The sequence below is a fragment of the Palaemon carinicauda genome, chromosome 10 (genome assembly GCF_036898095.1).
Source record: "Palaemon carinicauda isolate YSFRI2023 chromosome 10, ASM3689809v2, whole genome shotgun sequence".
In the NCBI taxonomy this organism is placed as follows: Eukaryota; Metazoa; Arthropoda; class Malacostraca; order Decapoda; family Palaemonidae; genus Palaemon; species Palaemon carinicauda.
In genome coordinates, this window is record NC_090734.1 from 118545532 (window position 1) to 118556540 (window position 11009).

The following is an 11009-nucleotide window of genomic DNA, read 5'->3' on the forward strand; positions in this document are numbered from 1 at the left end:
CGACCTTCCACTCGATGTCAAGAATAGCAAAAATCTGGCAGCTTTCAAGAAAAACCTGAAGACTTATCTTTTTAGAAAGTGTTATAATAGTGACCTGAAAACTATTAAGCCTGAATACAAATGCTAGCGAAATAACTGATAAGATACAGAGCAAAATATTAACTGGAAAGAAATCATTTTCACACACCAAGGCCCGCCTTAACAGACTTCTAGTGTCTGATGGAGGGCGAGAAATAAACCCGTAAAAGTAAAGTAAGTAAATATATTTCATACAACTGTCATATTTAACTCAAATTCTGAGCATCACTTTCAAAATAATCCATTAACGGTATCTTGATCAAATGGGTGAAAAAAACAATTCACTAATATAAACAGTATATATATATATATATATATATATATATATATATATATATATATATATATATATATATATATATATATATATATATATATATATATATATATATATATATAATGTCATTAGAATTAGAGTTCAAAGAAAGATTGAACAAGGCAAATCAGACAATGGCTAGGTTAAATAAGATTTGGAAATCAAAACACCTGAAATTACATATAAAAATCAACCTATATATTAGTTTAGTAACATCAGTGTTACTTATGGACATGAGCCATGGTATGACAATGAAACAATCCCCCAACAGAAGGATATTGGGAGTTAAATAGCAGGAGAGAATTTGAAATGAAACTGTATGAGAGATTACTCGAGTGACATATGTCGAAGAGATAATGGTGAGAGGCAGATGGAGATGGTTTGATCATGCTCTTCGTACTCCCCAAGAGAGATTAGTTCAAACTTTCAAATGGGCTCCACAAGGCACTAAAAGAGTTGGAAGACCAAGACCTACATGAATGAGGACTATGAAGCGTAAAGTAGATGACGAATTGAGAAGTATTGATTCAAAAGCTCAAGATAGGGACGACAGGCGAAATCTAGCCGAGGCCCTTTGCGTCAATAGGCGCAGAGCAGATGATGATGATGATATCTATACAACAAATGCAGCCGTTTCTAGTCCACTGCAGGACAAAGGCCTCAGACATATCTGGGGTTTGGCAACTGTTCATCACTACGCTGGTCAGTACGAATTGGTGATGTAGGAAGACTTGTTTGATCGCCCACAATAAACAGACTTAGTAAGGGTGTCCCTGACTAGTACAGCTTTGCTAATCCTAGGGATACACAAACCCTTTTACCACGCTAAGATATCCCCACCCAAAAAGGATATATATATATATATATATATATATATATATATATATATATATATATATATATATATATATATATATATATATATATATATATGCATCTATATTCTCATATAGAGTTAATTATTTTATTTAAATTATGTCGTAACTATAACTACAGTATAGTATGCTACTTAATAAAGATGAGAAAATTACATTTATGATTTTCAATAGAAAGATGAAATGTGTTTATTGCTCTTGCAAACTGTCTTCAGGAATGTCATAAAAGGCTTTTGCAATGCCGGGCTAATATTTGTTCGACTATAAGGAATTATCGTTATCTACACTTGAACACGAACATTTAAAGATACATAACAAACAGCTGATTGTAACTGATGAACTTAAGGGAGTTCGTAGACAAGGATATCATTGGACATAATGTTACGTTAGTATTGTGTAGAAAGCGTTAGACGTCCATATATAATTTTGTTTTGTTTTGTTTTGTGTGTGTGTGTGTGTGTGTGTGTGTGTGTGTGTGTGTGTGTGTGTGTGTAGCTAAGTACTGAGCAGACATTTCGATCATCTAGATAGTGTTTAATGATAAGAAATATGGACATAATTTCCTGGTTCACGGGATCATATTTAAAAGACATCTCCCCCAGTTAGTTTCTGAAGATCTCTTAATAAGTTAATCTCCCCAACTACGATCACTTTGGTAAATTCTAAAAACAATATATTTCTGGCTATTAGGCAAAATTGCTTATTTGAGGGTTGCCACGGAATGCAATATACCATTCTACTACATGGACTAAGCTAGCTGTTAAATATAAAACAAACTTTGATGTTATATGATAACCAATGCACAATGAAAATAAATTTTACTAATAAAACATGCTTCGACTGTTATTAGTTACTGATAGTTATACTGATTTTTCTTTGAACGTAAGAAGGAACGTAGTTATTGTATAAAATGAATAGGTTCATGATTCTTATCAGTGATTTAGATTTTGGAATTTAGGGCTTTTATTCTCTTGTTCTTACCCTTACAATGTTATTTACCAAAGTATTAACATAAGCCAACGGAATTGGTTACGATGATTCCAAAGAAAGTACCACTGAACTGCTATTTATATTATTTTCCGAATAAAACCATCGTTATGCCATAAACGCAATTCATTGAGATTTTGATTATCAGAATTTGGACTACATGGTTATGGCGCTGGTGCCAGGGAGGTATAACTAATGTCATTTCAGCCAGTCTCTAAATTAGGTAAAATCTCATTATGATAGGTAACATTTTCCATACATCTGCTTACCCGACATTACGGGTATTTTTTATGCCAGACAATTTTCCCTTATAAGATCTTTTTTAGAAACTCAAAACTTAGGAACAGGAGTTTTCTCTGGCTCTTCCCAAGCACGTTTCTCTACCTGTTAAGAAGTATCGTGTTAAGAAATTACAAAATATAATAAACAGAGGAACAAGACTGATTAAAGGTGTCCTGTCTAGAGAAAGGATCAGTCATATACTAATTGATTTACACTGGCTGTCTATGAAAGCGACAATTGAGTTTAAAATGTGTACTACAATAACCCGTCAAGTTATCAGAACCGGACGTCCAAAATATCTAAGAGAATTGCTACAAATTGTGCAGCCAACAAATCGTGTTGACACGAGAAAAGTTACAGATAGTTTCAAATTACTGGAACCAAAATATACAGTATGTCTACTGTGGGCTCTAGATCTTTCAAATATGCGGCCCCGAGACTATACAATAAGCTTCCACGAGACAATCGAAAGACTGAAGATATAAGGCTTTCAAAAGGAAACTGAAGACTTTCCTGACTCCTAAGTCCTTCGATAATGTTGATTTGACAATAAACGAACGGTATGCCGTGTGAAAGGATGAATGCCTTGGAATGTAAATGACAAAATGAATTACAAAAGAGTAGAGTTCCCCTGCAGTATAGGACTTGAAAAGTAGTCCTTTCGCAAGTAAGTAAAGATTTACGTGTTTTTTTTATTAGAACATATTTAGTCAATGGTATACGTAGTAACATCATATAAAAATCATTATTCCAACAAATTCTTCCCGAAAAATTAAGTTATGGAGATATTATCAGAGCTTATACTTTGCCAATAGTAGGCTATCGAAAAAGATTATCATAACAATTAGGGAGGTAGTTCATAGCAAAGCGTAATTAGCCAAAATGGTGTAGTTTGGCAAGTGTTTAGTGGATTTTCCTGACCTACTTCGCCAGCTACGCAGATTAATTGTGCTGCTTCATATCGACGATGCCATGTAATATGCATTGTCTATGATTGAAAAATTCATTCAGAAATTATGAATAACTTTCAATCATCACACTGTTTATGGCAGCTATTTGCCTAAACATATACGGTATATAGTGATATATATATATATATATATATATATATATATATATATATATATATATATATATATATATATATATATATATATATATATATACATATACATATATATATATATATATATATATATATATATATATATATATATATATATATATATATATATATATATATATATATATATATATATTACCCTTTCTGATACCATAACGTGGTGAAAGTATTTATGTATCACCATGATCAGTAATGCTGCACTAGTCAGGGCCACCCATATTAGGTTGGTTTGATGTGTGCGATCAGACTGAAATCTTCCACCATCACCAATCCGCACTGGACAGTGTGGTGATGAAAACTGACCTAACGCCAGACAGGAACTGACATGTCTGAGGCCTTTGTCCTGCGGTGGACTAGAAACGGCTGCATTTCTGCATTCGTTGAAGTTGTTTGTATATATATATATATATATATATATATATATATATATATATATATATATATATATATATATATATATATATATATATATATATTTAACATACAAACGTAAAGTACCAATGAAATAAGCTGATTCAATTTACGCCCTTTAGTTAAATCAGGTTTAGTGAATATCAGAACAAGTTCTCATTCTGTGTACTGGCTGGATTACCTTCGGATTTGGAATCTTCACCGTAGGAATGAAGTATTTTCAGTCCACCTCTTCTGGTTCACTGTATGCATTACGTAAGGGTATTAGCAGCGCTCCATCGGCCATTACCTGGACTTGTAGTATATCATCCTTTTTTTCCACCTTGCAGTCCAATCTCTTCTAACTTTTACCTTATAGTACTCGAGGACTTCAACCTAGATTTTACCCTTGATTCACCTGGATACTACATTGTTTCACAAGCACCAATGTCGGCCTATATAACCAAAATCCAATCCAATCTAATTGTATTTTTTTCTATTAGAACCTTGTGGACCAGCATTGGGGTGCGGGACTGGGGCTGGAGTTGGGGATGAAATATGCAAGCGCATGCATAAGTTTGAAAGTGCAGAAGTTTGGCAGCAAAACTGAAAAAAAAACTCATCCCTGATGAAAATATCAGGAACAATTCAACATAAGATTGTGGTAGACGAATTCATAATTCTAACCCAACAAATTTGGTTCAGAGCATCAATAACCCTTTGGGGTGAATTACCTTAAAAGATTAAAACGGAGAGCTTAGAAATAATCGTCGATTTTTATTATTTAACTCTTGACTTATAACTATTTCCTTATTCGATGCTAGTCATTTTTGAGTATTTTACATTTGGAAGACTTACAATTAGCTAATTCAGATCTTAGAAGAGAGTCCTTATGTTAATAGTTCATACAAATAGGCCATAAGCAGCATCAAAATGTTTATTCTATGGTTACCACTTCTCTTAAGAATTTGCCTGGTTTATAAGTTAGCTGGTCCCAGCACTATTGACTATACACATACGCTATCACAGTGCAATTCAGAGAGCAATGATTTTCTCTTATCAGATCTTTACAATGAGTTTTATTAGCGAAGCTATTTACTCTTTAGTGATAGTCAAATATCTTTACGTTAATTTTTGAATAGCAAACCTAGCCTTCTTTCTCCCACCGTTGGTATGTCCCTGAGGAAAATGGCTCAATTTTCAGGACCCTTTTAGAATTTACTTTGAAACTTATCACAAGGTATTCTTTCTCTACTATGAAATGTAGTCTCATATCAAATGCTAAACCATGCATTCCCAAGTCGGAGGGAAAACTTACCCCCGGGGTGGGGTGTTATCAAAAGGGAATATGAATTACTAACTATTAGGCAATAAATAATCTCATAGAATATTGTCCTGATTTCTCGTCAAGTACTGTAATTAAGCACGCACAGCTGGACACAGGAATTCCTAGCACATCTCGTTCTGAAGAAATGAATTCTGTCACACTCTTACTACGTGGCGTGTAATCAAACATATAACGTAGGGAGAGATGACAGAGTGGTGGGCAGGGTGACACATTGGAACTCACCTGTATTCAACTGTACCTTTTGTGGTTTGGCTAATTTGAACTGTTTGAAGGGGGAGGGGGAAACATGAAAATAAAGATAAGAACCGCTACCTAAACCATGCTGATCTTCAGCTCCTAGGCAAAGCAACTGGGGTAAAACTCGAAATAATGAGTTAGGGATATAATCAAGGGCGGATGGCTTTACCCACATACACCGACAGGATTTCCTCAGGCCAGGCCCTGAATAACGTAGGAGCTAACTGACTGCTGTCGACCTTTCAGGGTCTCCTAAACACATGCGAGTAAACAATAATTGATACGATGCACATTGGCTTGTTAACTCTCCGCCTTTCCTGACACCGGTTGATACCCTGGTATTTTTTTCTTTTTCAGTTTCATCGTCAACGGAAACAGTTATGTCTAGATGCAGGTCACTTATGACTATCATAGCTCTCATTCGTACAGATGTTTCTCAATCTGGATGTAAACAGAACAATATGTGAGACTAAATATGTATTCTAAGCCATAATAATTTAGACTTAGTGCATACACCAAACTTTCAAAGACACCCAGAAGAGATGTTGATGAACCAATTTATCTTTTTTAAAAGAAATATAACATGTGGAATTTTCCTTTACTTTCTACGCATTACTGAATGTAAGTTAATACTTTAGCAGGTGATCTTAAAACGAAGTCAGAGAAAACAGTTATTTGGGGGGGGGGGTAGGGATTCGAAAAGACAGAAAACAATCTTTTAGGTAGAACCTGAATCATTTTGTGCCTCGCAGGTTTTGAAGAAAATTAAACATGAACGAGAATTTGTGCTAGGTGATCCGAATGTAAAAATAATTGACCGAGAAAATGGCATTGTTGGGAGGGATGGCGCTCCTTGAGTAATTGAAATTGGAAATATTATTGAAGACATGTTTTCAAAGGGGCTTAATTCTCCCCTATTAATGATTTCCAAAGAATTTTCCTATGTATACCCTACAAAAAAGAAAATTATCTAGATTATGTATACGGTAAAGACCAAAAAGTTGATGTATGGTGAGAAGAGATGTGCCTAGAGTGGCATCAGATCAAATTGGTTAAAGTAGAAGACACAAGAGATGTAAGTTTGTGAGGAAGAGGTGAAAATGTTGCTGGAAATGTAATTAAGAGGAACGATTTTAACAAGAAGTAAGAAAAAAATATGATTAAGGGTTTAAGGAAGGATAAAAAAGACAAGTTTACGAGCAATGGCAAAACAAGAAAAGAATATCATATGCAAAAGGATAGATAGGGTAGACAAAAATAAAGTGAGGGAGTTAAAGAAGACAAGTAATTAGAATAGCTTATAGGAGATGGTTAACAAAATTTAATGTAAGAATTTAGCTTATTCTATCATGAAGTAATTGAGGAAAGGTTAATGATCAAAATTATCTGAAAACATAAGATAGAAATGACATAAAGATATCTGAGGTAGATAGTAGGTTGGCAAGGGCACCAGCCACCCGTTGAGATACTACCACTAGAGGGGTATTGGATCCTTTGACTGGCCAGACACTAATGCTTTGGATCCCTCTCTCTGGTTACGGCTTATTTTTTCTTTGCCTACACTTACACAGAATAGTCTGGCCTATTCTTTACATATTCTCGTCTTTCCTCATACACCTGACAACAATGAGATACTAAACACTTCTTTACCCAAGGGGTTAATTACTGTACTGCAATTTGTTCAGTGTACTCTCTTCTAGGTAAGGGTAGAAGAGACTCTTTAGCTATGGTAAGCAGCACTTCTAGGAGAAGGACACTCCAAAATTAAACCATTATTCTCTAGTCTTGGGTAGTGCCATAGCCTCTGTACCATGGTCTTCCACTGTCTTGGGTTTGAGTTCTCTTGCTTGAGGGTACACTCGGGCACACTATCTTACTATTATTTTTTTTTCTTCCTCTTGTTTTTTGAAAAGGTGTGTTGGGCAGGCTTAATAGAAGGGCCATGGATGCCTGATGGTTTATCAAGAGGTTGTCTTTTCCTTTTCTGATCCTTTTTCTTCTCAAAACCATCCTTACTGTCCTCCCTTCAGTTGAAGTGGTTATCCTGGAGGGTATTTAGCCTTGCATGGTGTATCGGCTCCTCCATGTTGACCAGTTTTTCCGACTTTTTACTATAATCTATGGGTTTCATCAATCACTTTATTTATAATTCTGTACATATTGTTTTTGTTATAATTCTTGTTAATCTAGTTTTTTAAGAATGATATCTCTCTTTTTATTTCTATTAATTCTTATGCTGTCTGGAGACATTGAGCGAAATCCGGGACCAGTACGTCCTAGATTTCGTCAATGTCGTCTTCTGTATTGCAATATTCGTGGTCTTCATGCAAATATCCAAGACCTTACAGTTGCGTCCAGACAGTATGATATTCTTTTGTGCTCAGAAACTTTGGTTTCTAATATGAGGCACTCATCTGAGCTCCTTATAACTGGTTTTAAGAAGCCAATAATGTTGAAACGTGATGCCATCCCTAGGGCCAGGGGAATGGCGGTGTATATTAGGACCGAGTACCCTGCTTCTAGTAAGTCCTGCTATCAATGTGGATGTCATGAGATTCAGGTAATAAAAGTTTGTGGCAGGTATAACTTTTATTTGTGTTCGATCTACCGGAATCCAGACATGGATGATTCTATCTTCGATTGTCTTCTTACCATTATGGCTAAGATACAAGATGATAGAAAGGCTTCTTCTGTCTTTGTTGGTGATTTTAATGCTCACCATAGGGAGAGGTTAAGTTCTATCTCTCCTACCGATCGCCATGGCTTATGAGCTTTAGACTTTGCCTCTGAATCAGGCTGGGAGCAAATCATAAATGAAGCTACTCACAGGTCTGGTAATTGCTTGGACCTCGTATACACTGACTCCCCTGACGTTATAACTAGTAAGGTTGGTTCTCCAGTCGGGACATCTGATCATGCCTTGATTTCATTAGTAGTGAAGACTGAGCAGCCTGATATATCATACTCTTGTAAAATTTATATGAAATCCCAAGCAGACTGGAATGGGATTTTGCATGATCTTTTGTGCTTGAATTGGTCACAATTATATAGTAGTGTAGATTCTGTTGTCCCTTTGAATGAAAATCTAGTCAACATAATTGATAGGCGTATCCTTTCTCGTGTGCTAAGGTACCGAGTGAAGGACAAACCGTGGTTCAATGATAATTGTAGATGTGCTTATTTGGAGAAGCAGGAGGCCTCTCATCTTTGGAAGGGTAACAGATCAGATTTGATCTGGAACAATTATACTCAGCTTCGAGCTTTTGCTCAGAGAGTTTATGCCTCAACTGAAAAGGAGTACAATTTAACCATAAAAGAAACCCTTTTTGGTACAACTCAGGAACATAAATGGTGGTCTACCCTTAAATCTGCACTCTTTAGTGTAGATGCAACAGTTCCTCCTTTACTTAAACCAGATGGCTCAGTCACTTACTGTCCAAAGGAAAAGGCAACCCTTTTGGCTAATGTTTTTGACAGTAAACAGAGTACTGTAATGAAAAACTTGAACTTCCTCATTCCTGTTTTCCTGAGGCTAAACTAACTAGTTTAGCTTTTCGATCTCGTGAGATTAAAGCTCTGTTGATGGACCTTGATGCTTATGGAGGTGTAGACCCAAATGGTATTTTTCCTTTGTTTTTTATAAAGACCGCAGATTTCTTAGCTCTACAGTTATCTGTTATTTTGCGCAAGTTAGCAAAAAGAGGAGCTTTTAGCACTTGTTGGAGAATTGGTAATGTTACTCCTCTGTGTAAATGTGTTTGTGGTAGCTCAAGTCCCACTGATTACCGCCCAATTTCCATAACTCCCATATTATATAAAGTTTTTGAACGTCTTCTGACAAAACGTCTTAATAGGTTTGTTGAAGGTAATCATCTATTCCCTAGTTTGCAATTTGGTTTTCGTAAAGACCTTGGAGCATGTGATGCCCTTCTTACAATCTCCAATGCTGTACAGAAATCCCTTGATTGTGGTCAGGAAGTTCGTATGATTGGCCTTGATTTTAATGCTGCCTTTGACCGTGTTAATCATGAGGCCCTTGTTTTCAAACTCAAACAGTTGGGAGTGGGTGGGTCGTTTCTTAGCATTATTATTGATTTTTTAAGTAATAGATCTCAAAGAGTTGTTGTTGATGGGCACCATAATGAGTATAGGAATGTGATATCCGGTGTTCCACAGGGTAGTGTTCTTGGCCCATTACTTTTCATACTATATACACATGACATGTGGTTTGGCCTAGAAAACAAGCTTGTGGCATATGCAGATGATGCTATTCTCTTTGTATCAATTCCATCCCCTGAATGTAGATCTGGGGTTGGTGAATCTCTTAATAGAGATTTAGCTAAAATTAGTGCATGGTGCAAATTATGGGGTATGAAGTTGAATCCTAACAAAACTCAAAGTATGATTGTAAGTAGATCAAGGATGGTGGCTCCTCAACATCCGGATCTCAGTATTGATAATGTTTCTTTAAATTTGTATGAGTCTTTTAAAATTTTAGGTGTGATTCTCGACAGCAAATTTACTTTTGAGAAACATTAGGTCTGTGTTTTCTTCAATTGCACAAAAAATTGCCTTATTGAGAAAGTCTTTTAAGATTTTCGGTGATCAATCTATTCTGAAGAAGTGTTTTAATTCTTTCATACTATCTTGTTTTGAGTATTGTTCTCCTGTCTGGTGTTCAACTGCTGATTCTCATCTTAATTTGTTGGACAGAAACTTACGGTCTATTAAATTTCTTATTCCTGATCTAGATATTAATCTTTGGCACCGTCGTTCAATTAGTTCATTATGCATGTTGCATAAGATTTTTCATAACTCTGACCATCCTTTACATTCAGATCTCCCTGGACAATTCTATCCTGTTCGTAATACTAGGCAGGCAGTTAATTCTAATGGCTAGGCCTTCTCCATCATGAGGCTCAATACTACACAGTATTCTAGAAGTTTTATTCCAGCTGTTACCAAGTTGTGGAATGATCTTCCTGATCGGTTAGTTGAATCAGTAGAACTTCAAAAGTTCAAAGTTGGAGCAAATGTTTTTATGTTGACCAGGCTGACATGAGTCTTTTTATAGTTTATATATGACATATATGTTTTTGACGTTGTTAATAGTTTATATAGGACATATCTCTTTTGACGTTGTTACTGTTTTTAGAATGATTTATTGTTAATTTATTCTCATCATTTATTTATTTTCTTATTTCCTTTCCTCACTGGGCTATTTTTCCCTATTGGAGCCCTTGGGCTTATAGCATCTTGCTTTTCCAACTGGGGTTGTGGTTTGGCTGGTAATAATAATAATAATAATAATAATAATAATAATAATAATAATAATAATGAGGTTCTGGGCTGATGGAGTGAGCATTTTAAAGA

At 35.4% G+C, this 11009-nt stretch overlaps 2 protein-coding genes across 3 annotated transcripts in view; one reads left to right on the top strand and one right to left on the bottom strand.

Moving 5' to 3' along the window:
• The window catches only part of Xpd (general transcription and DNA repair factor IIH helicase subunit Xpd), a 436267-nt gene that overhangs the window by 394951 nt on the left and 30307 nt on the right, over positions 1-11009 (bottom strand). The gene's annotated exons all lie outside the window — the stretch shown is intronic.
• Positions 1-11009, top strand: part of LOC137648208 (uncharacterized) — a 46968-nt gene that overhangs the window by 3883 nt on the left and 32076 nt on the right. The window contains exon 2 of the mRNA XM_068381133.1: positions 5994-6099. Coding sequence (XP_068237234.1) covers positions 5994-6099 — 106 coding nt within the window. The remainder of the gene's footprint in view (positions 1-5993; positions 6100-11009) is intronic.